This window comes from Bombus impatiens, unplaced genomic scaffold, assembly GCF_000188095.3.
Source record: "Bombus impatiens unplaced genomic scaffold, BIMP_2.2 scf_0815, whole genome shotgun sequence".
NCBI lineage: Eukaryota > Metazoa > Arthropoda > Insecta > Hymenoptera > Apidae > Bombus > Bombus impatiens.
Window position 1 is genome coordinate 5,886 of NT_177234.1, and position 26,053 is coordinate 31,938.

The 26,053-nt window shown below is 34.2% G+C and overlaps 3 protein-coding genes across 4 annotated transcripts; 2 read left to right on the forward strand and 1 right to left on the reverse strand.

Annotated features, from left to right (window-relative positions):
* Positions 1-11,893: 11,893 nt before the first annotated feature.
* LOC100742602 (mitochondrial genome maintenance exonuclease 1-like) lies at positions 11,894-13,331 on the reverse strand. The gene is given in 6 exon segments (XM_012390542.3): positions 11,894-12,141; positions 12,216-12,348; positions 12,471-12,516; positions 12,519-12,674; positions 12,736-13,025; positions 13,027-13,331. Coding segments are annotated over 6 exon segments (888 nt in total). The 5' UTR covers positions 13,134-13,331; the 3' UTR covers positions 11,894-11,985.
* A 2,337-nt stretch (positions 13,332-15,668) lies between these two features.
* On the forward strand, positions 15,669-16,867 carry LOC105681335 (acanthoscurrin-1-like). Its single transcript, XM_024370552.2, has 3 exons — positions 15,669-15,930; positions 16,302-16,434; positions 16,619-16,867. Exons 1-3 carry the CDS (start codon positions 15,919-15,921, stop codon positions 16,762-16,764), a joined length of 291 nt encoding a protein of 96 aa, XP_024226320.1. The 5' UTR covers positions 15,669-15,918; the 3' UTR covers positions 16,765-16,867.
* A 231-nt stretch (positions 16,868-17,098) lies between these two features.
* On the forward strand, positions 17,099-22,615 carry LOC100740230 (40S ribosomal protein S12, mitochondrial). 2 transcript variants are annotated; one of them, XM_012390541.3, is made up of 5 exons: positions 17,099-17,283; positions 17,572-17,625; positions 17,746-17,793; positions 21,472-21,690; positions 22,238-22,615. In XM_012390541.3, exons 1-5 carry the CDS (start codon positions 17,226-17,228, stop codon positions 22,369-22,371), a joined length of 513 nt encoding a protein of 170 aa, XP_012245964.1. In that variant the 5' UTR covers positions 17,099-17,225; the 3' UTR covers positions 22,372-22,615. The 2 variants fall into 2 exon arrangements, with proteins under 2 accessions (XP_012245964.1, XP_033179053.1); XM_033323162.1 differs by having other exon boundaries at positions 17,112-17,289; positions 17,578-17,625.
* Positions 22,616-26,053: the final 3,438 nt, after the last annotated feature.

Here is a 26,053-nt window from a genome sequence, read left to right on the forward strand (position 1 = left end):
TAATATAAGAATTATATATCTATACTATACAGTATACTATATAGTACTGATCTGTACAGATATATCTCTGTGTAAACAGGGATAGTATCCACTTGACTGATGCTAACGTCTTTTAACTCCGAAACTCATGATATTTGATCCCATGTTTATTAAGACACTTTTGTCCCTTTTGATGAGTACTATGTGTTCTTGAAGTTTGACCAACTTTTGAAGCATCCTGTATGTATGCACACGTGTCTGCAGAGAGAAAACCACGCAACTCGCAAGTGCATCCGCATTCGGCGGCAATGCACACGTAAACCGGCCACTTGCGCACCTCGCCCCGTAATGTATACGTTCCAACGCACATGACTGCCTCGTGTTCGCATTTTCGCGAGCCAATGGCTGTGAAATCGAGCGTTTTTCCCGGTTCTTTCTCCGTTTCGTCGCAGGACTCACCCCCTATACCCGCGAAATCCTCACAGTCGCCCTGGTTGGATTTCTCCGTGAAACCGTAGCTGATCAATAATAAGCTTCCGCCGGAACCATCGAACGCTTAAATCGATTTTTGAAACCTCCTCTGTATATCAGAGATAAATTTTCGTTAAACTTGTTCGTTTATTGGAACGCGTATATGGGTGATATTATATGACATGGAGTTAAGAGATGATGTTTGCTTGAGCGGTGACGCAAGAGGTCTTTTAGATTATGGGAGGTGAGAATGGATTCTGAAAGAGATAAGTTTGTTGGAAGTGTGGAATTTTATTTTATACAATGCATATGATGTAGTACAGTAGTACGAACTATATAATATGCTTATCTAGATTTGAAAGAAAATTGATTAGCTGTAATTTTAAAGAAAGGCTAGATTCTTTTCTTTTAATAATAAATACAATGATACGTATTAATACAATTATTAAAAGAAGCGTTCGTCTCATATAATGTAATAGTACGGACTTACTTATTCACTGCTGTGGCACACTGCTGCAACGAAATATTAGAACATGGTATATAATTTATCATGTTAGTTGATAATATTTATTAATAATTCTTGCTGCATCTGTACCGTGTATCATAAATCTGTACGATAAACGTGATTCAATATAATAAAGTAAGTCAATTTACGCTTCTACAAAACTCTAGAAACCTCCAAAATTCTCTCGTACATTATTCAAATTACGCTAGACTTTCTAAAATCGCTTCAATATCACTCTTCGATACTCGATACTCCACACATAGACTGTCCGATTGACGACTCATCCCACTCGCTCAGTCAATGTCAGATCTGGCAGACTTTAATAAACGAGATTCGTTACTGCCGAATGAATCACGGCCGATTAACGAGTCGCAATTCTATTTTTCCTTGCTTCGGCTGAATAACAAAATTCACTACAGATCGCTGGAGATCGAAGCAGAGATCCCGTTAATAATTCAGCATGCCGTAGATCGAGCCACACACCGCCCTCCCCCCCGTCGATAAATAACGAAACACTGAAATGTAAGTCCATCCCCTTTGAGGTGGCGTTTTTCGCTTCGGTTTCGTGCCGGCGCAAATATTTACGCGAACGTCGCCGGCCGTTTATTAATAGAGACGAGCAGAGTCGCAGGAACGAAGTTGGGAAGAAAAGGCAGGAAGAAACGAAGGGAGGAAGAGTATAGCAAGAGAATGGGCTGGGTGGACGTTTGTGAAATATAAAAGCGATGGATGCGAAACGCGAAACGCTGGAAAGAAAGGAAATGCGATTTCTCAGGCAGAGGCCGTGGACGTTCCAACAGCCATTGGAATCCCGTACACGAACCTCGAAGGCGTACGAGAGCATCGGGGAATTTAAAATACGCTAGCCCGTGTTCGGGGGTTATATTTTCAAGCGCCACGAGGATCTCGCCGATTTCGCGATATACACGCCACGGGAGTTTTCTTTGTAAAATATAGCACGCCATCAAATTGCTCGTAGCTAGCCTGAGCCCGTATTGCAGCTCGTATCATGGCTGATTCTTATAAAGCGACTGATAGGATTGTCTGCGTGCAGGGATGTATGGAAAAATTGCTCGCGATGAGAAACTTCGAAGGGATGCGTCTTGTGATGCTTATGCTTTGTACGGGGGCGGTAGGACAGGGGTTCCCTTTCCTTTCTTTCCTGATTTATTAAACCGGGGTCGAAAGTAACGATTTCACTTTGCAATATGATTTCAAGTTCCCTATACCTATTATTTTTGTAACATCGCACGAGGTCAATGATGGCATAATTGCAATTTTAAAAGATTAGAATATTAAATTATAATGAATGAAGATAAAATAAGTAGAAACGTAAGCGTGTCATCGAGTCAGTTTTTCTGCTGATTCTTAGGGGTGGAAATGGGGAAGCAGTGTTAGTGTGCGCGTCTGACACAGTCTTTCCACGGGTATAATTTTCGACTAAAATGACGTATTGAAAATCCAGTTGCGTCCAAAGATGATAAAAATTGTATTTTTTTGAAATGTCTAATGACATTCACAACTTAAAGGATTAAATTAAATGCCCAACAATCTGTTTGTCTTCAATTGAAGGCATTGACTGCAAAAAGTGATCAGTAATTACACATAAACGAGTGCACTCAGCGCGGTATGGGCGTTGGACAAAATTTTTTTTTTTTTTTTACGTGGAGGAAATCTTCATAGACACCTTCCCACCCTTGTGCAGGCGAGCAGAAGGTAGTGCCGGATTCGTACCGGCTAAAACCTCCACGGACGGGACGATAGAACCAGTGCGCGAGTTGATCGTCGGGCCCTTGTGTGCTTAAAACACACCAAACACCTTAACCAAGCACTCCCAGAAAGTACATCCCCACAACACACGCAAGGGAGGGTTTTTGGCCTCTTGCCTGTATATGACTTTTAAGAGAAATTTTGGTTAACGTCCGGTATCGTTAAACATTTCCAAATGCCGAGGATTGGAACTCGCGACGCGTCGTCTTCAGTGCTAGGCCTTAACGAGCGTAGCTAGCTGTCCCGCCATAATTCTACTTTTTAACAAACATCTTTTACCAATACAGTAGGAAATTGAGAAAATATTTATAATATCCTATCTATATCTATTATTAGTAATTTATAATTACCAATTATTAAAATTTATTAATATCCATAAATATTTAAAATATTTTAATTCTCTTCGTTTAGAGTATAATTACCTTTCAAAATGAAATATTTTTAAATAGATAGGTAGAATACCGAGATAATCTAGTCACCCACTTTATGACAATCGTTTCATGGTACAGAAGAAACAGCGGAAAAGAAAGACAACGTACACAGTAATATTTCAACTTTGCATTTAAAGATACGAATTGGTCCTCCAATAATTTTTTTACCATTGTCTACGCAGTAATAATCCACATAAATTTCCCGTCGTTCGTTACATTGCGCAAAGAATAATTATCGTGTAATCTCCGAAGGAGTTTATTGTTCACGGTTTAATTGCTCTGACAAACGACGCGTGAAGTTAAATCTTTTTCGCTGGGTACTTCTAGGTATAGACCCTTTTCCGCTTAAAGTATGCGTCATCAAAAGAACGCAAGAAAATATTTTACAGAGGCTGCATCGTTTGTTTTCAAACCCTCGGGCTCGCTATTAAGTCGCATATAAGGTACTGAGTCAATTAATTCTTAGCATTTGAGGTCTGTTAACGAAGCGATTAATTACGATAATAACGACAAGTTTAACGAATATCGGATAAATTCATCTTTCATTGTGAAGAAAATAAAGAATGGAAATTATTGGTATTTTTAATGTTTCAAGGAATTTCGATGTTTGGGTTTCTGTATATTGAGATATGTTTTCTGAAAATATTAAAAAGCAAAAATTAAAATTCTGTCAATTAAAAAGTGTTAGATTTAAAATCTCCAATTCAAAGATTAAAAGTCATAGATTTAAGATCACGAAATTCCAGATTCAAAATTTCAAATATTTCAAAGTTCAAAAGTTCAAAGTTCCAGAGTTCCGAGGTTTCAAATATTCGATACATACAGTAATACGTAATTTTGTTTATATCTAATGCATTAAATATTTGAACATTCGATACATGAATTTGAAAAAATGATCACACTGTATGTCGATATAATATACATACATATAGATATATCGTATATAAGTATACGGCCCATCTATACAGATTATTATGCTAGATCATTTTCGCGAACAAACTCTCGCTGATTACAAATTTCTTCGTTAATAATACCTTAATGTAAATTTATTAAGTTCTTGAATGTTTCATAACTGCATAAGACATTCTACGCATCGTTTCTTCATTCCCTTCATGGCTGAAATACTTCGCGAAGTATTCCCATTCCAACGTGCTCTAATAATTTCGAACGCAGAACGACGAGAAGACTCGATTTACGTAACAGAAAGAATACACAGTTTTGTTTGAAGAGAACGACAGATGAATTATTGGACTCGTAGAAGAGGTAGAAAAGGTCTCGACTCCTATGGAAGAGTCAGACTTGCCGAAACTACTTAACTTTTTTCTTCTAACATTTCTCCTTATCTTGTGACGAAAAACAGAAAGGTAATTTATTTCGAATGACTTATTGCGTTCCAGTAAATAGACTAAACTGTACTCTAGTACGTGATAACACAGCGAAACAAATACAGAAAATGATCATTCTACCTCGACGTGAAACGTACATCATGGCGGAAGGAAGTCATTCCCAACAATTCGCTTTGAAACGAGAGGAAGAGTAATATCCGCCCCAAGATCGAACCTCTATGAATTTCTAAGAATTTCTGTACATTTTGTTACAGGCGAAAATTATCGTTTAATCTTTCTGTCTAATCTACATAGATAAAGTTACTATTAAAAATTAGATAGCTGCAAGCTTGATCTCTTATTTCTTAAAAAAATTATTTTATTAATCACGTAACACGATTTACAATTTTGGAAACTTTATTCATAAAATGAGATAGAATACAGACCAGAGGTTTAAAGCAAGTATGGTACTAGATAACGAGGAACAAATATTTTGAAAATGATTGTAATTGTTGTTACGATTAACGATAAACATTGATCTACACGTATGTAGATATAATATTTATAAGAGAAAACGTAATGTACTAGAACAGAAGGAGAATTCTGTGAGGTCGATCGTATATAATTATTGTTACAATTAATTTTAAATAATTTCCTTAAAGTTCTTAATGAAATCTTGTTCATACTTTGTTGGGAACAGTTTCTGTAATCCAAGCTCGGCATCTTCCAGTTTCGCATCTTTCAATGCGAAAGTAGCGCGGATAGCTTTATCAAGTTATGAAAGACGTCGGCATTCGCCCACAAAAGAGGAATATTCTCATTATCGTCACGTTCACCTAACACGCTAATTTTCACCATAGCGGTAATGACGTGCACCGAAACAACTACCCCCGGTTAAATAAACCAATCGATACTCGACTAATAATAAATTTGAACGACAGATGCACTCTCTAATAAACCGATACTTCCTCTAAATTATGCACCGTGCTGGAAGAGCAGCGACGTGTGCGGTCGAAACGCGCGAGAAAGACGTCCGATAATTTTCGATACTCGCGCTCGTGCAGAAAACCAGCGAAGTCGATAATGCATGAGGTGTGAATAAGTTATGATCAGATATTTTGCAAACTGACGAAATACATCAGACATAGGGGTTTCTATAGGTGTTAGTTGTTATATAAATATTTTCTTTTTTAAGTCAGGAATCTCGCGTAAATTTTGTATAAAAATCAACCGAAAGCCAAAAGTGAGACATATGATAAAGATTCTGAACCAATTTCACCAATGAAAACTATCTTTTCATTTGATTCTCAGATTAAATACGTGTTTTTATCACGATGTTGAATATCGATGATGCTAGTTACACATATCGATAGATAATAATTAAGTTGAACCATCGCAAGTATTTGATCAATATTGTTCATTTCTTACAAAACATCGTACATTTTTTACTTGCGAAAAAATTTAAAAAATGAACGAGATAGAAAGCAACGAGGTTAAAATTAAGGTTCTCTTGGAAAGAAATAGCCATATTTTAATAATAACGAATATATCAAAATAAATGAGCGAAAATTCTTTCCCTAAAAGAGATGTATCTTTGTACTTTTGTATTTAAAGTACTTGTTTTAAATGACAAATTGAACGCCGACGAGAAGAATAATTTCAGGAGAGAATCGAGTTGGAAAACATACTTGTATGAATTACACCTAAGAGCATCGAATATAGAACTTATTCTTATTCCCAATATTCGGTATATATTGTGGAATATTTTGTAACGCAGATTGTAACGTGCCATAATACGTGGCAAGTTCTGATAAAAAGAATCTAACAATAAGAAATTTACATATCTACATTAATGTTGTAAAATATAAAATATTTGGAAAACGTGTATAAAATCCATTCTCATAGCGATTATTTTAATACTTAGTATTATAATACTTTTATCGCTAACGTGAAAGCATTAAAAATTCCAACAAGCTTTTTTAAACAATTCTGATTAATCCGCCAAAATTCTCTAAAGAATTTAAGTCAGTCTCGTGCAAAATTAGCCGTTTCAATCACTCCTAATCACCATATTCGGTTCTTTCACACAAACGAGAAGCCTCGCACACACCCATTTTCCCATCAAATCGCACGAGTTCTCTCATCCAGGTGGTCCAGACACCGCGTAATTCATTAACACCCTGTATGCAAACGTCGCGTTAGAGCGGCTGACGGGTGCCGTGCGAACGGCCGTTTTCCATCCGGCCAGTAATTCGGTCCTTTGTAGGCTAGCCATCAGATTATTAACTATCATCGGAAGGTAAATGTAGCGTGGTGCAGACGATCGATAATTCATGCGCGACTAAGTGTCTCGCTCTCGAAAAGGATTAATTCGGGCATACGAGCCCGCCCGTAACCGGCCATCGATAGACTTCAACGTCCATTGTCGTCTTCCAACTACCCCTTTGCATCCTCTTTCACTATTCAGCCATCCAACTTCGACGTATTTATAAAGTTTTCAACGGGAAAGCCTTTCTCAACCGGTTGAGTGGCCAGTAGATAGGTCTCTTCCTTCTAACGGAAGATTCGCGGAAGAAGAGCAGTGCCGTGAAAAGCGGCGCGATGAAAACTTCTTAATTCCAGGCCTGCTCCAGTTTCCGGGTAGAGAGGCTTCGTGATTGGTCCAGACTGCTTCTTTCTCCCGTAGACCTCTTATACGTGCACAGCGTTATTACGAAGCAAGGAGAAAAGTTCCGCTTCACACTCGACTGGCTATTAATGGTGGCCAACCCCCGCTGTCGTTAGTTCGCGACACGAGAACGTTAAGTCGTGCCGCGCCACGATAAATGCACGCTGCCCCGTCGTAATCGGGAAATAAGTTCACCCGGGGAAACAGTCGCAAGCTGATTTATTTCGATCGCCGCCAGGAAAACAACCGACCGCGGGAGAATGTATCGCGTGACTATGATTTTATTACCCACCGCCACGACGTCACCGGCTTCCGGCTAATTTACCGTGAATCGAGCAATCGCCCCGGGAGCTGAGAAATCCTATCGGCTCATTTTGGCCGGTGAATGCGCCGTGCTTATCGGAGGATAAGTGACGTTGTAATTAAGTTTCGATTTTAGGGTGGGTTTAGATTAGACTGTCGGAGACTCCAGGTATATGATATCGATCTTTGGTAGGTTTGGATCTACCGAGGATGAGAATTAATTTGGACGATCGAGAGTTGCTTGGTGGATTTATTTTGTATACAATTTGGATCAAGAGATTGAAATCATCTTGTGATAGGGTTACAGGTGAGATAGGGAATGAATTGATTGCTCGTGTTATTATTATTCATATTCATACCACATCGTGGTATTGTTACTCGTTACTATGTATCTCTTTTGTTCTATGTTTAGAATGAAATATTAAACTTGTGTTAACAAAGCAGGCTTGGGTTAATGTAATTTTGGTTTTGTGTATGTTCGATGATTTAAAACAGTCGGGTGTGCATGAGAAGTAAGAAGTAAGGAAATAAATTGTCTACGGTATTGTAGCACTGATGTCATGTGTTCTTAGCTAACGTAATCAATTTTATAGTTCAGATCCATTGATTCAAAAGGGTTATTACGTATTACGAAGCTCCAGAAACTTGAGGAAAACACGAGATATATTGTACACGTTATAACGTGTACAGTGCGCAAACGTAAATTAAACAGATCAGAAGCTAACTACGTATCTTCTTCTTCATACGAATGTATAAATTCTCAGATTCTCAAATTTTCAAGTCTTTGAATCGTTAAATCGTCAAATTTTCGAATTCCTAGATTTTAATTTTTTGCAGATTTTAATTTTTTTAATTTTTGAAAATGAACAGAAAATTAATTTTAACCGCCCTGTATATCCTTTAGAAGTATCACCAGCGTTCTCTGTAAAACATTTTTCTGCAAAGTCTAGAATAACGTCTGCGCTTAAGTTAATCGCTCATAATATCTCAGCTTGTCACATCCTGATTATTCCTTATTAATTCTAAGTACAAGCGTACTTCACGATATTAACGTTTAAGCTTTTAACAGCTTTTATATATATTAGATGATGCATTTTTGAAAATACTTTGCTATACTTTCATTAATGAGCCTTGACTAATCGTTTTAATTGTGCTATGTATAATCTATAAAAAATCGTTTGAAATATTACAGGTTTCTACATAGAAGTATTGCTTCTAAAAGATTTTATATAAATTCGTTAATGTGTAGAACTACAGCTTGTTGCTGTCTCGACAGATATAACCGTAGGAGGTTCCCTCTGTAAAAGTTATCGTTTTCATAACTCATCTCGTTCAAGGAGGGTGGTTCACACCAGGGGTTGACCGACCAATGAAAATATGTCCCTGTTACGAGAGGATCAGCAAGGATTAGCTAGAAGATTTAGGACAGTCTCGTGGCTACTGTTCGCTAAACGTCTAATCCGAAAATATGATTATCTTTCTACCGAACGCGCCTTAAGCACATTAGTACTCTATAGCATAATATTTTTAGAATCTACCTTATAACACAACCATAACTGTGACTAGACATCAAATACGTTGAATAATCGCTTCAGCTGTATTTTCTATTCTGAAAATCTTAAAGCTAATAGTATTATGCGGAATGTTTTCGATCTGCCTGTCAACCTACAAGAGAATAATTATACATAAATGAAAATAAGAAAAAAGACGTTATATGAAGCTCTGCTTGATCGTAGAGTTATAAATGAATATTGAACGTAGTTTGAAATACATGTAGCAGCGGATTCTGCATCGTAGGATATGAAAAATCGACCGTGTGTAATATATCTGCATTTACATAATACTATTACGTATAAAATACAGACTGCAATAGATTAAAAATTCACCTATTAATATTCAGCATAATTTTACTATATCTCTTTCTTAATTTTACTTGTAAATTATGATTCTATACTTTAGCAACGAAAATTGAAGATATTGTGTATACGTATGTCTTGAATAAAAATACGTCATATCCTTTTTACAGTCGTAAAATGTATTTTTTCTTCTTACTATATCTTCTTACTATATATATATATATATATATATATATATATAGTAAGTATATATATATATATATATATATATATATATAAAATAAGAAGAAAAAAATACAATTTACGACTATATATATATGTATATATACGTTCTTGTATATCTAAATTTATCATAAATGCATAAACATCTGCGGTCTAATACATTAGTATGCATAATTTTTCGTTTCAATGTTATGTTAAACATCTTCCTAAAATATTGCAAATGTTTGAAAGATCGAAACATAAAAATTTAAAAATCACGTCAGGGTTAAAAGTTGTTGCCACAATGAATAAGGAAAACAGTAATAGTATGTGAGCTTTATCCATGCTTTCATTCATGAGAAAATTCAATTTCACTCCATGTCGCCACTCTTTACGGTAAAAAGCTTTCGGATGATTCACTTTTCTCCAGATCATTCGAGAAAGAAAAGGATAGCATACGGGGCAAACAAGTGTCTCATCCCCTCTGAAAGAAACATAAGAATGCAAGATAGTACGGATATGCTGAATTCAGCGAATTCGTGGTACACCCTTGGCAATGTAGACGACGATGAACAAGAACGAACTTGTGTTCCGGCTCATCGCGTGCTGAGATTACAAGTTGGCCGAGTTGCCATCCACGCAAAGAAATGGAAACAGCCTTCTTATCTTGGGACAACTACGTAAATCTCATAAGAACGCTTTTCATAATTTCAGTCGAAATAGTTCCAGTTTCTTGTGAAGAGAAAGATTCTCAGCTACAAAGTATCCTCCGTGATTTTCTTCGAGCGATCGTTTAATTAATTCAAAGGACAATAGAAAATTACACGTCTGTTTTATCCAAAAGAAATAACAATTGCTTGGATTTATCTTCTTTTTATCTTGAAACTGATGCAAAGAACTTTAGAATGTATTACACTATTCCACAACTTAAAATGTTAACAAATACCCTAATGTGAAAGGATTGTCGTATTTATTATTGAATAATTATTATTATCTTGGTCTTTAAGACATGTTTCACTTTATCTGTTATTTTAATCTCTTGAATAATATATTCAAAGTTACTGCCGTTAGATTTTCCATTATATTAAACCTTTCACCCTTTATAATCCGTTGAATATTTCGTAATGATCAAAATGAACGAAAATTTATCAATGCTGAGTCCAGAGAACAGAGTAAATAACGTAATAATCTTCAATTACATTCTTTTAAATATTTATCCAATATAATTTTTGTTATTTGTAACCAAGAATTATTGTTAATATATGAAACAGAATTCCTTTCCGATTTATTACTTCCAATCATTTTTGTATTAATGCTACTTGTAATTCTAGTTACTAATTGTAAATTTCATTAATTACCGTTCTAATAATTAATTTTAATGTAAAATGAATAAACAGCAGCATTATTATCCCGAAATTCCATATAAGTATCGTAAAGGTACCCGTGAGATTATATGCACGAATACGAGCAGATTAAACGCCAATTAAGCAGCAAACAACACAACAAAATCGCGTCATTTCGTTATCAGCTTATTCGTAAACAAGCTTTTCGACGTCTGCTGCTGTAGTTAACTTTCGCCATATGCCACGCTAATCTGGATGGTCAAGAATTACTCGAAAATTCAAATACGGCGAAATACAATGAAAGATACGTATCCGCTACATAGCTTCAGCATTAGTTTACGGTTCCCAGGGGCATGCGAAGGGTTGCGCATCATGCTTATAAGAGCCTGTAACGGAGAGTTGGGCAATGTCGCGCCCTACGGAGGGTGGCTGGCTCCAAGTTATAATTGCTATATGTTAACCAACGTAGACAGGTGGGGAAGCGACTCCGTACGTATGGAACGTTCTTGATACCTTTCGTAGGTAGGCTCTGTTACGATTATTAGCACAGCAATTTATGGTAAATTATATTTAAACGATAATTTTCGAGAAGAAGATATTATGTAATAACTTTTGTAACTGATTGGGATATTAATAGGTATTTAACATATTTAAAAGACACGAGGAATTATTTGGAAAGATAGCGCTTTTTATATAGATATTTAAAACAAAATTCATAAGAATGAATTTTATTATGAAAATCGTAATTTAATTATATTTTCAAGATTAAATATTATGGGTTGTTTTTTCTGGACATTCTTTTATGCAATTTTGTTAAATAAAGAGAAATTGATTCGCACTAATTTTCATGCAATTTGTTTGAATGACTATTCTACTTTGATATCACAAAAGATTATTTTTTTAAATAATGTTGATAAAAAGTTAGAGAAGTTGTAATATTAAATGGAATTAATATAAATTATTATTTTTTATTTTTGAATAAGATAACAGTACAGAGTATATAGCAAGAAACACCTTTCTCTTTTTATATGATCTTTTATAATGATTTTATTTATGCAAAAATACTATGAAACTTGTTCAGTGAAATATATAAGTAGTATAATATGTATCATATTTTAATTTACAAATATAAATTAAGTATTTAAACTACCTTTGTAATAACTTGCATGAAACTGTTCCAACTTATTCAACCATTCTCTCCATGCTATTTGTAAGGCGTCATCCTTCAATTCATGAATACTTGCAGGTTCACCATTTGTATAAGCAACAGTAACCAAACCTTTACCTATCTATTAGTGCAATTACATAATTTGCATAAAACTATTTGGATGTCTTTATATATTACTTCTAAAAGGTTAGTTACCTTAAATGGATATTCATTAAAAGCATTAATAGCTCCAATATAAGCAGCAACTTGTATAGGTGCATCATAAGTTGTTGCAAGCGATGTTTGCCGTTTCCCTGACTTTTTCCAGTCGATTAAATATGTCTTACCTCTAAACAAATACTATTTTAAAGTACAAAAATGTAATTTTCAAATTAAAAACTAGCGTACTATACTGATGACCACATGATAAGTTATACTTCCTAGTAACGATAAAGGCAATCTCTGTTATACCTAAAGGAAGCAATACAATCTATGACACTTTTGTATCCCAATGTTGTATCACATTTGTCTGAGTTCTATGAAAAATTTTCATATCGTTCAATAATGGTTTTATACTAAGGTATAATGGTTTGATAAAAGGTGGAATTTCAATTTCTTTCTTTGAAAACATCATTTGTACATAAGAATGAAATAATTTACCACTATTCAATATACCTAAAATACATAACAGTTGTTAATATCTAAAATTCTCATTTTCATCATACAAATGTTATGCCTTTACAGTATGATTTAAAACGCTCTTCTCCATATATATCAATCATATTTTTCTTCCACCTCTCTAAAGCAGCTTTTACTTTGGGAGACATGGTTTTGCTAACAATGTGTGTTACAGTTGGAATTTTTAAATCTTCATTATCTTCAATGCATTGTATTCCACAATTCTCAACTGTCTCAGAACCAAAAATAGATACTGATTTTATGTTTACCATTACTTTAAACTCATTTACAGATTTTAATTTGTTTGTTTTTGATAACTTGCTGTCTTGATAACTTGATAACTTGATAACTGCTTGTCTTTAAATTATTCATACATTTGGTTAAAAATCTATTTTCGTTGATGTTTAATTTTAAAACTGCTCCATTTACACTTTGTAGAATACTCAATCGTAACATATTTATAGCAAAGTAGTAATCAAAACAAATATAGCTTTATTAATAAAAGAAATATATGTATAATCTTATAAATCAATTTGATAACATTTCATACGTTATAACTATGACTATTATTTCTTTCTGACACTTATTAAATAACTTCGGAAAGGTTAGCACCAATACTCTAGCACTATTTTCAATACCTTGTCGTGCCATCTATCGGTCATTGTGTTGCCTATTTAATGAGTATTCTTTTCTGTCGATAACAAAATTTCCACTAAAAATCATTATCCTCCTTTGACACCGTTGTTATACGTATTACATACCCTGTTATCTTATATATTTTCTTATTTTCTTTATAAAACAAAAAATATTTTCGCGATATTAAAAACGAAGGTATTCATCTCATATTAACTCATATTAATTCAATTCTTAAAAATAATTCTTAAATATATCACTTCTTCCACATTTCATGTGATTGTCATATAAAATGTATCATTTAAATTTGTAGTCAAGTCACGTCAAATGAAATGTATTAAAAATCTTTGAAAATATATGTACTCGTAAATTTATTAGAATCTGCGTACTATAAGTTTAAATTATCTTCGGATGGTCGACTGGCGTACTTTAAGAAGAAGAACGGTCCCAGAACCCCAATGGCTACACATCACCACAGCCAATGAACGTAAAACGTAGCCGTAATTTATCAGGCTTTACACGGTTCGGTTCGTTTTAGCTCACGATTGCAATTTCGAAGTTAGCCGCTTATCAAATTACCGGGTATCAATCTAATGATGCGGAGTGCGACCCTCTTCATCGATCTTGCACAATAACCCTGTCCGCGATCTCTGATACCTTTCGAAACTAATCACTTAGTAATATGCACATGTGTAAACTTATAAGAAATTTGTTCAATTTCTACCGACTGCGTTCTGTTTACGTAATCGTAATGATATAATTACTTTTACAACGAAACAAACGAGAAAAATGCCGATTAAATCAACCTACCTTTATATCTTCTGCTTTTCAGATTCCTATCGAGCTCTAGAGTTGAGTCACATGATATTAAAACCGGCGATGCATATTGGGCGAGCCATTAATCAATCAGAAAATATTGCATGGAATCGTTCTGACGGCAAATATTTATTGCATTTTGAAAGTTGTTTACAAAACTTTGAATAATGAAACTTTTCCTTTTCATTAGGTATTCTATTCTCTATTTGAAAAATCGTCCTCTCTTATATTGAAATTCAAATATATATTTCGATGAATTTAGGGGATCATTTTAATAATTATTTTCTGAAGTTATGATATAATATAGGTGCAACTGGAAATCACGAATTCATTCATCAATGTCCTTTCGTGATATTGAAATGGACCATGTCTGAGATCCTAATAGTGCTTTTAGATGGCATCCTATATATTAAATCGCTAGCGCTTCTGCATGATGATATACGGGTTCGAATTTCAATTTACGAAAATATGTTTGAACAGTATAAACTTGTTCTTACCATAATCCTTACAATAAAGGGTGTAAAAACTCATTTTATATTAGATAGTGTAAATTGTAAGAAAACGTGGCAGCAATTCATTTAAAAAGTCGTGTTAGAAGAAGGATAATCGTAACAAAGATTTCTGATTTGATGTAGGAAATATTTGCAATAATTTTTCATAGAGAGTGCAATTCTTTGATAATAAATTCAATATATAAATAATGATGTGTCACTTCAATATCCCTATTTTTCATACGCAGAATATTTAGTCCAATTCGCTGTTACTCGATGTCCCTACGCAACACTCAAGGGAGGAAGTGTAACCATAAGATGCAACATAAAAATTTGCATTCGTAATTTTACGTAACGATGCAACCGAAAACCGTCCTCTTAGTACGTTGTAACAGTGAAAGTCACACAGTATAGATGAAATTCGAGATGCGCGGAAAATACGAGCTAACGTCTCGTATTGAAATTCTTGTTAACCGATGTGCCAACTGGATCGAGTGAGAAAGGGTCATCGTACACGCGACATGTCAAAGAAGCTCATCCACTTTTGGAGCATCCGATGCCATCCTTAAGCTAACCGTAAATATAATACTATATAAGAGTAGAAGAACATGATAAGCTATCGCTTTAGTTTTTACAAGAGTATTTTACAGTTGAGTACTTTGTCGCACGTGTTATCAAACTTGTCTGAATACATTTATTCCACTCTTCCCGTAATTTTAAAAATATTACTTATCATAATATTTTATAATAATAGTAATAATAATAATAGCACGTGGTACTAGGCATACGAGAAGTTTACTCGAGAAAGGAAAATAATCAACGTAACACTTGGCGATTTCTTTAATTAAAAATTCGTGTGCGCAAGAGAACCTGTATACGTTACTGTCTAAGTTTGGTGGTAACGACTGCTTGAATTTCGAGCGGTCAAATCGATTTCAAAACCAGGAAGAGTAACAAATCTATTCCTTTCGCGTATGAATGACGATTTCTTTATGATATCTATTACTAATCTTCACAATTGACCTATTTTATTCCAACAGAATTGACGGTACCGTGCGGCTAATATCATCGCGGTGGCTGGTAGCCTCGCGTTGAAAAATTTTCGTGACAAGACAGCGACGGGAAAACAACGTATTAGAAAGGCGTGTAGGCAAGTGCACACACACGCGTAATTCAACTTCGCCGGGATGCGATACCGCAAGAAAAAGGCTCGAATAGTATAAAAGGGATGTATTCTATCCGAACTGCATCAGTTTCAGTCGCGAACCAACCGTCGCTACACATTACATTGCACTAGCAACATGAAATTTCTCGTGAGTAATTCCTTTGAAGTTGTACTCTTTATCTTTTTATACTACCTATTCATAATAATGTTAAATTACTGCTTCGCTTTAATTAGTGGTTAAATGTATATGCTACGTACACGATGTTAACAAATAAGGATCTAATACCTGGAATTTACCCTAATACCTTGAATTACTCATTGAAAGCAGCAAGAAATATTTGATTGGTATTAAACATAATTAAACAAAGCTATTAACTAACAAAATTACATTTTCGAAGGAAAGCATAATTTTATATTTTACGAGGAACTTAGGTGTTTACGTCGAAGTATATAGGCTAGACTAGTATTACGAAGTATACTTGCAAGATTATCACATACAAGTTAACTTTCTATTTTCAGATTGTTCTTGCTATCTTCGCTTTGGCATCTCCCTTGTATGCCCAATCCGAGGAAAAGGTAATCGAGAAGAGAGGCATCAGCTATGGTTTGGGAGGTGGCTTAGGTCATGGAGGTGGCTTAGGTCATGGAGGAGGTGACGATACAGAAAATTTTACTCTAATCTTATATATTCTAATTTCTGCAAGGGCTACTCCTGTTCTCTAAACAATAGGATATGTTTGATAATTCCTATATTTATATTATAAAGATGATCTATGACTTGTAACTTGTCAGTTTACTAATATGACAAAAAATTCTTTTTATTTTTTTACTTACAGGACTTAGTAGTGTATCATACAGCGTTCCGGTAGTCACCAAAAGCATCCGTATCTCTAGCGGTGGATTTGGAGGATATGGTCTTGGAGGACATGGTCTTGGAGGACATGGTCTTGGAGGACTCTCCAGAGGACACGGTGGATGGTGAAAAAGCCAGTGTTAACTGGCTGATCTGATTTCTGATCTTATGGTATTGCGTCTTTTCACATATTTTATGGCGAAAGGAGCTTTTGTACTGCAAACCATAAAATAAATTTTTAATAATTTTGTAATCAGTGTTATTATTGTTTCCCTGTTATACCCCATACGCTATATGTAATTAACCGTTAAGTAAAATTTTGAATATATATCATAACCTACTTTAATAAAATTAATTTTAAGATTCTTGAAGCTTTAACGAAAGAGTTGATTATTTTTATTAACATTTTTAATGAACAGTCATAGGGTTCGTGTCCCAGATAAAGATAATGTAGAAATGGGTTTTATCTATCCTCACTCTGGTGACGTAACGAGATTCGATGTTTTGTCGCTAGATAGAATTGTAAGAGTGTAGATGCAAAGTTGTATTTTATAAATTTGTGTGGTTATCAATTAAAAGTTAGAACAATCATGAATTCCTTAGTAAGAAGTATGGTGAGCGGAGCTAGATCTTGTCTTACAAGTTCCACCATAGGTACGATTACTATATCAGAGAATTAACTTAACCTAACCTAACCTCTAACCTAAATTATCCAAATAGAAAATATCACAATTTTTGTTTACCAATAATAATTCATATTTTTTTATGACCCTAATTTTATATACATACCATAAATATTATTTAAAAGTAATTAGTTCTTGTTGTCAGAAATAAATCCTTGTATCACTCCAAATTATCAATTTTTGCTTGCTATTTTAGCGTATTTTTTAATAAATATTAATTTTATACATGATTTTAATGGAAAATATATTTGTTTCACAGCTAACAAACTACAGTTAACTAGATTATGTGCATATCCTGGAATTCAAGGTATTATTCCCCTAATTAACAGAGTTCTAAGTATATATTATAAGGCTATGATTGGGAAAAATTAATTTAGAACATAATTTATTGTAATAACATAAAAATAATATTCTTGTTTCTGAATAGGAAATGTGCTGACTACTACTAACTCATATATTGGAAGCTTGATACAAGGTAAGCTATATTTTATAAATCAAAGACAATATTACATATATAATATATCGCAGAATAAGATATCTATCAATTAATAAGAACTTAGTAATCTCTCAATTTCAATTTCCTACTAAATAAAAAATTGCTATTAATAGCTGTTAGTAAAAGAATTCGTAATCATACTGTAAGCAAATATCAAAACCCTAAATATTCAACAAAAATAATTGGAACGCTTGGAAAAATACAGAAGTTTTTCAAAATATCGATGAAAAGGGCTTTGCTTGAAGCAAACCAAAACCAGCATTGACCCATTTACGTGAAATCGTGTGAAGGTCCATCGGTATTATTTGCACTTTCCATAAGTGTAACCAGGCCAGACAATTTCATAGGAATTCGAGTGACATCTCGAATTTCTGTAAGCCTTTCCGAAAGATCGGTATCTCCGTTTTCTCAACGGAGTAAATGCAGTAAAAGGGGTGGTCGACCTAAAAAGGGACCACGATTTTCTTCCCTTATTCTTCGTCCGCGAAAAAGCGCGTGGCATGCAAAAGCACACGCAGCGCTTTACCTCTTTGATGCCTACAAATAGAAAGAAGAGACATCTCAAAATGCAAAAAGGGATCCGGCTACTACACAAGAAAGGACACGAATGAGAGAAAGTAAGCTTTTCCTCGGCCAACAGCGAAAATCGCTGAGAATCGGAGGGGTGACGTGTCCATTTGTTGTTGACCAGTTGTCAGATGTGATCCTGTGAAGGATGCAGCCTGCAGTAAGACTGTTATCCGCATTTTCCCAGTTTTCGCGACGATACAATGGACCATTCGTGGGATAGTTTCGTTCTCGACAATTAGGAACGGATGTTATCATTGGACACATTTTTATTTTTTTTAAATCATTGCATGCAATATTATCTTTTTAAGTGTATATGTTGTATATGTTATATAGATTATTATCATCGTATTCATCTTCTTCCATTTTGGGTGCAATTTTCCATTTTTCAATTTCCTTACTAAATTTGTATTTCTATGATAAATGCAAAACTATAACTATAAAATTTGCAAACTGTGGTAAAAAATTACTCGTACAATTATAAGTATGCTTTAGTTTACTCAATACAAACATCATGAACAAACTATTACAATTTCTACAATATTCTTCATTAATTTTATTAAACATTCTCACGTTTCACTATCTTTCTTCCTTTTCTAATATAAAAAACGTCTTTCTATTCACTTTTCACTGTTTTCCTTTTTTCCATAAATGAATGAGATCCTTAATTCAAACTAAACTTGAAACTCGACTAATCCCAATATTTTCAGATTATGGACAATGTTTGTTTTCCGAGCAAGGCCTTCTTATCAGTTTCCAATTACACCAGTTGTTTATTTCATTCACTAAACAGTCGCAACCGGAAAGATAAGCCTCGGATTTAGCGAGTGATAGATTCTTGGCACCGTGTATGCAACAAAGGCGCAACTACGACGTTGTGAATTTTCGCAATGTAATCTTGCGTATTGATTTTCGAGAAAAAGGGTTGCCTTCTATGCATAATAGGTTCTGCTGGTCTCTTGCACTAGTTAAGTCCGAGTTAGGTTGGATTAGTAGCAACAGGCTTGGACATCTGTCGTGTTGGAGAACGGTGGTCAGTCAGATCTCGAAATGAACAACAATGGCACATTCTCGACTAACAGACCCTGTTAAATCGTGGACTTCCATGAACGACCAAGGAAATATCACGAAATTGTCGTGTCATCGTTGATATTTTACTTCGACTACGAATCTCTCGGATTTAAGAATGTTTTAGGCCAATTTCTTCGAATTTCTTTCTTACGACTGTGAACAACAGATTCTGCACGATGATTTGAGAGTGTTTCGAATATTTAGAATCTTTCGTGGAAAATTGAAATGTTCGATGTAATTATAGGGAACTTTTTATTGATATTTTATTATTGCTGCTTTCTTTGAAAAATTATAGAAGACGCTTTAACGTATCTTCTCTGTTTCTAAAGTATCTTTCACTCCTCTATGTAATTTCATAAAATGATTAAAAATTTCATAAAATGATTTTGAAGACTGGCATGCAGGTGGTAATTTATTATTCATAATACTCTTCTATTTTAAAGTATTTTCGCCTTCTGATATGAATTTTTTCCAACAAATTGTCTATTATCTCCAGGCAAACATTAATTGCGTGTTAGCCTATAATCATTAGTCTTGTGACTGTAATTACTACTTCCATTTGCATACATACATAATATCATAACTACTCGACTTAAAGAATTAGATAGAGGAAGACAATCGAAGAATTTCATGTACTGTTCACTATGTACTGTTTATTGTTTCCAATTTTGCAAACAGTAAATTGTTGTTCATTTTCAGATTACGCGATCTCATGGATCGTAGCGTTTTGTACAAAGATGGATGGACCTTGCGTCGTAACAATGTTTCTTAATAAGCTTATACACGCTTCAGCGAAAAAGGTCTAGACTTGGACGAGCGGCTTGCAGATGTCAAACGTCCGTCATATTTGATATTCCATCAACTCCGGCAACCCTCTTTTCCCTCGGTTCGTAAGATTATTTGCGAAAGAGTTTTCAGTTTCTCCGTACTGTTACCACGCAGTGGGTCTCCTATTTTTCCAGACTTCGTTGACAATAGCCTTGACTAGGACATGGTCATCCTTGGGGACTATTTCCTTGTCGTAATCCTTAGTCATGTTGTAGGATTTTTTTTTCTCATACCATTCACGCAATTCTCGTGAAAATTGTGTCGAAATTTTTGAAAAGTTATCCCGAGAGAAATAAGGAATTATTATATGAAGACATTCAAATAATTATTCTCAAAGAAACTGCATTGAGATCTTTGTAGAACTGTCTCCAAAAAAATTTTATCGAGTATTTTGAACAATTATTTTCGAAGAAATTATGTCCAGATTTTTCTATTTCTTTTCTATTTCAGATCTTCTATTTCTTTTACATGTAAATAGTTTCTCGCGAGGCAATCATTGCTCAACGTTTCCTAATTTATCGAGATCGACAATTAGTTAAGAAGTCGTGTCTCTGGGCGTAATTTCGTCACCGAAAAGTAGGCTCGACGCTAATTGGGCCCGGTTTGTCGTTACGTAATCGAAGAATTTCCAGTGAAAATCCAATTGTGCCCATTCACCGAGCAATTACTTTCCCTTTACGGCTATACATGTCTCGAAGATAAGAGAATCACGCCTGTAATTGCTTCGCAACTACTCCTTTTATTTCCCTCAGACTTTTTTGGAAACCAAGGGTGTTTCCTCGGACGACCACATGAAGCCTAATACGTCCTCTTCGTTTGGTAAATACAGGTTTTTATCTTTGAAACTTTGACAAAGGAACGCGAGCGAGAGAAAGGCAAAACTACTCAAGAAATGGGGGGAAAATAAAAGTTACGTGTTACGCTCTACAAAGTTGTTCGTCACAAGCATTCGCAGATATTTCATTTTTATTCAATCAGAATATTTATTGGAAGGGAAAAGGAAAAACATACCTTAATGTAGTAAACAGTAGGAGTCTATCAATTTTTAGAATATATTGAATGAGAGAGAAATTTGTTTCATATTAATAGCTTATTTGAAAAAAAATTCTAAATTGTTTTCCTAATTTGTTATTTTTACTTTATATTTGTTTTATCAAACTCACGTTATAAGTATGTATTTAATTAAATTAGGCTTACAGATAAGACTCGGATCATCATTAACAAGGTTGCATCTATTTGGATCGTACAAAAAATATACGAAGAAGAAAAATCCTTTAGATGGGAAACCATATGCAAAAGGCGTAGTCATGCAAACTGTAATTCGAAAGCCAAAAAAACCTAATTCTGCGAATCGAAAATGCGTTATCGTCCGCTTATCAACCGGCAAGGAAATGGTCGCTTTTGTACCAGGTGAGTACATTTTATATTTCATATTATAGAACTACTATAGAAATATGCTAAGCACGAGAAAAAAAGATATTTATGTAGCGGCACATGGCCGTAGAAAAAGCTTTAAGTTGAAATGGAAAATTCAAATCTGGCCATATTATTATGCCTTTGAATACAAACCTTGTTTTGGGTTACAAGGTGTAGAAACAAAAGAACATTGAATAGATTGTTATTGCTGTTTCTTCTAATCTTTAGCCAGAGTTACATAAAAAGGTTAACGTTTTGTGGTAACGTCCGTTGATATAAATGTATGAACGTGCTCCCTATGATATCAGTATTATTATCCTTTCTACGATTGGTATGATAGCATTGAGCGAGCGACGATTAAATCTATACACTATCTCTATATTTGTACTTATACTTATTTTAATACATCTGACTATTACAAATTCATCCACTCGTTACTTTATTAAATACACCTACACGTTATAACCACCTCATTAAATATAATACCTCCTAATCATTTTATATATTAATATTATAATAATTATGTTTCTTATTGTTTTAGGCGAGGGCCACAATCTTCAAGAGCATAACGTCGTTCTGTGTCGGGCAGGAAAGATAAAGGATACTCCAGGTGTTAAAATCAGATGCATTCGCAGCAAGTATGATCTACCTCAAGTAGTAAAGAAAACTGCTTAGTTACACAATTTATCGCAACTTTTGTAAAAATCTTCTCTTTCTATATTATACTATATAATATGTGATAGCGTACAATGAATGATAATTAAAATAAGCTTTTGCAGTTAATTTAAAACAACAATTTAATTTGATTTATAATTAAAGATCACAGACGAGAAACATGCCAACTCCATTTTTATTGATTTTCTGACTTGTATGCAATTTGGTTAACAAACAAGAATAGTTTAATAAAATATATTTAAAATATTTTGTAAAAAAAAAAAATAAGAAATGCATTATCATATTTTCCTGCTGTGATCTCAATCCTAATTCCAATTACAGATAGCTATCAATCGTAAAAATTTTCCTGATACTGTCACGAATTCAATCGAACAAAGACAGAAAGGGTTCGTCGAAATCACGGTTTTAGAATCTAGCGGCCCACAAATTGTGGCCTTTTGACACACATTTTCGAGTGCCGTTCCTTACCGTACATTTACCGTTAGCTGAACCATGCGCCGTCCTAGGAGATGGGCGAACACCAACACAATGTATATTCTCCTATATCGACATGTCACAATGCGGAAAGAAGGGTCGTAGCACAGTTCCCTTCTTTCCACGTTATTACGGAAGGGTTGGTCTGCTCTTGCATCTGCACCCTGCATCCACCCACGCGGCCACTGGCTATTGGCCACATGACATGCTGACCAACATCCCGGTATTTTCAAAAGAACGGTTCTCAACTTTGCCTCGCCTCAAATAGTCACCAGGAAAATATACTCTTTCTCATCTTGTCGATAAACGCAAGTGGTAGGCGTTACACGATTATGAATATATATTTGTGATAATATTATTGGACATAAATATGAGACTTTTTTATAAAATAAGATTAGATTGGGAAAGAAATATACTACAAGAATGGAAGAGTAAATGAAATGAGAACCTGAACAATGGTCAACGATTGAAGGGGTTGACGATGGTGCAGTATGGATCCTAGATTCATTTCCCATGTATGATTCGTTCTTCGGTAATGTGAAAGAACACGAAGACCTAGTTGAGCTTCTAGCATGTTAAGCTTGCTGTTTTTTTTAGACCCGTATATCCCAAAACATAAATAATTTTTAAATATTTAGTTTTAGCATTCTATATAGTTTTACAATCTTCTGTGAACTCTAAGCTTTTTATGAGTAGATTATCCCAAAAGGAAGGTACCTGAAGAAGAAGTGAAGAAAACAGCAGGCTCAAAAAAAAAATGCGTGGAAAGCTAATTAAAACCTAAATCGGCAACAAATATCTTAAATATAACCGAAGGACTTCGTAAAAATACAGTTCTTACCTAATAGGTAATTTTATATTATATAAAACTAATAAAAACTACTCTGCAAATATTCGAAAGGAACAAGCTGTCGTAAAAAATAAAAAATGACGAGTTATTACTTTAATCCGTACACTAAAAACCCTGAAGGTAGTGAGAAGTGTATTTTTGCTGCGTAAAGGTGCTATTAGGTAATTTGAACCATTTTCAAAGTTAGACGATGTTAATTCATTGCGATGTAATCGAGTTTTCAAATTCTTACAGTTTTTCTCTTCGCTTTGTTATGAGGCAACTCTACAAAAATATAGTAAAAACAAATTACATCATTATATTTTTGATGATGTCGTTATGAAATCATCGTATGCAGGTAATCCAAAGTTTCATTGTGTAATTTGCGTCTACCTAGCTCTAATACAAGAAAAAATTCCTTATTAGCATTTGGTAATAGTTAGCCCTTCGTTTCATATCGTGAAATCCGTTTTGTTATTTTTGTAACCATATCAATAGTTGTAACCATTATCAAGTAATAATTATGCATTTTTTGTCACTTGCGAAATGTCCTGATAAATCTCTTTTTAATCATTCTCTTTTCTGTTAAAAAATTGGAAAGTATTTGCCAGGTTGATGGAACCCAGGTCTTAGACAGAGAAAGTATGGAGAGAATGTTACTAGTTTATAAAAGCTTATGGAATGGGGAAAGGGGGGAGCGATGATCTTCGTAAGAGCGTAAACAATACACGAATATTATTACGACAGCATTATTTTTTCGAAGGCTTCTTAAATAAATAGCATGTAAACCTTTTTGACCTTTTCTCTTTCTAGAAATAGAGAGACATTCAAATCTTTTTTGTTTGTAATTGTACAGCTTAGTAATGAGATACCGACCGATCTGTTCGTAAATGTTTCTGTCCTCGAATACCTTGTTTATTATTATTATTATACTTACTATTACTCAACTAATCTTGCAATCGGTGGATATTTCCATACTTATATTTTATAAAAATTACTACCGTATACATCGTAAAAAATAATGTTGTAATAAGATATAAGTTTGAGGGACTGATAAAGTTTATTAGAGAAAGAAGAACTGTTTTTAATCCTCCTATAACAAAAGCTTTGTTCCACCTACAAGCTAGTTTCTCAGACATTTGCTCAAACTCGGGCGCCCCTTGTCGTAAATAAGACGTATTGGTAATGTGTTTATAGCGAAGGCTATTCATCTGAAGCCATCTCTGAAAGGAGACTACTTGGTCGATGAATAAAATTCCTTGTAGAAGAATCTGCCCAAAGGCGTGTCTCGTGATACAGTGAGAACGAAATGCAAAAGCTTTCGTGGAAAGAAAAGAGTTCTCGTGGGGGAAGGAGACGTGCCGAGGACCGGATGCAAGCAAATCTTGAAAATCTGTTGGCTAAACTTGGTCGGTGGTCCGACCGCAAGATAAATTGAGAAGTAATTATTGCGAACGACATTCACCGCATACATCTTCATGCATCTCTCTTCTCAAAAAGCTTTGGTGTCGAATACTATTAAAAGGACTAATGTCTGTTCGAGAACGAAGTCACACCCTGAGATCTCCTACCGAGAGGATTGTAAATTTCTTCAAGATTCTTAATAAGTCGAGATATTTCCCATACAAAAAAGAAAAAAACCGAAAAAGTAATCGTTATATATATATTCTCGTTCTATATTTATATAAAAAATTAATAATAATCTTGATTCAAATATAAGATGAAATATCTGTTAATAAATTTTTTATAATTTTTAAAGTAATATATAACATATATGAATAAATAAAAACTGAATAGGAATAAAATTTGCATTATATGTAACATAAATATGTGATAACATATGTAATATAAACGTTTATGGTAAAAGCTTCTTTCGAAACAATTGTATTCGGTGGATAAGATTCTTAATGTCTAATTCTGAACTTACTTCATATGCAATCCTTCGAAGAACATGCGAAAGTACACTCTTATAGACAATTTTCGACTATTCTTAGTAACTTTATTAAAATAGCATCGTTTTATAGAGTTGACGATGAGGTGCATAGGGTTGAATATAATCTTGAACGTTCCTCGTGCGATATTGTACCCTTCTTAAAAATTAGCAAGCTTGACACTTTTAACGAGCGGTATATACATGAAATATGAAATATCTTATTGCATTTTATTGGATATCTATATCTTTTACCTGCTAATATTACTTCTTCTACTTCTACTACGTAATATAATATTATATATTACTTATATGTACCTCTTCTACAGTATTGTATTGGGTATTATTCAACGAAAAACAAATACAATCAAAAACATCACGTAAATCCGATTCTAAGAACTATTATCATTGTGAAACATCATGGTCTTCATAAATCTGAAAAATCTGTG

Bases quoted from the DNA above. Each gene is read 5' to 3' on its own strand.
- LOC105681335 (XM_024370552.2), top strand. The intron at 16,435-16,618 runs GTGACGATACAG...TTTTACTTACAG, and splicing joins TGGCTTAGGTCATGGAGGAG to GACTTAGTAGTGTATCATAC.
- LOC100740230 (XM_012390541.3), top strand. From the start codon at position 17,226: ATGAATTCCTTAGTAAGAAGTATGGTGAGCGGAGCTAGATCTTGTCTT. The intron at 17,284-17,571 runs CCATAGGTACGA...AATATATTTGTT, and splicing joins ATCTTGTCTTACAAGTTCCA to TCACAGCTAACAAACTACAG. The intron at 21,691-22,237 runs GTGAGTACATTT...TTATTGTTTTAG, and splicing joins AATGGTCGCTTTTGTACCAG to GCGAGGGCCACAATCTTCAA.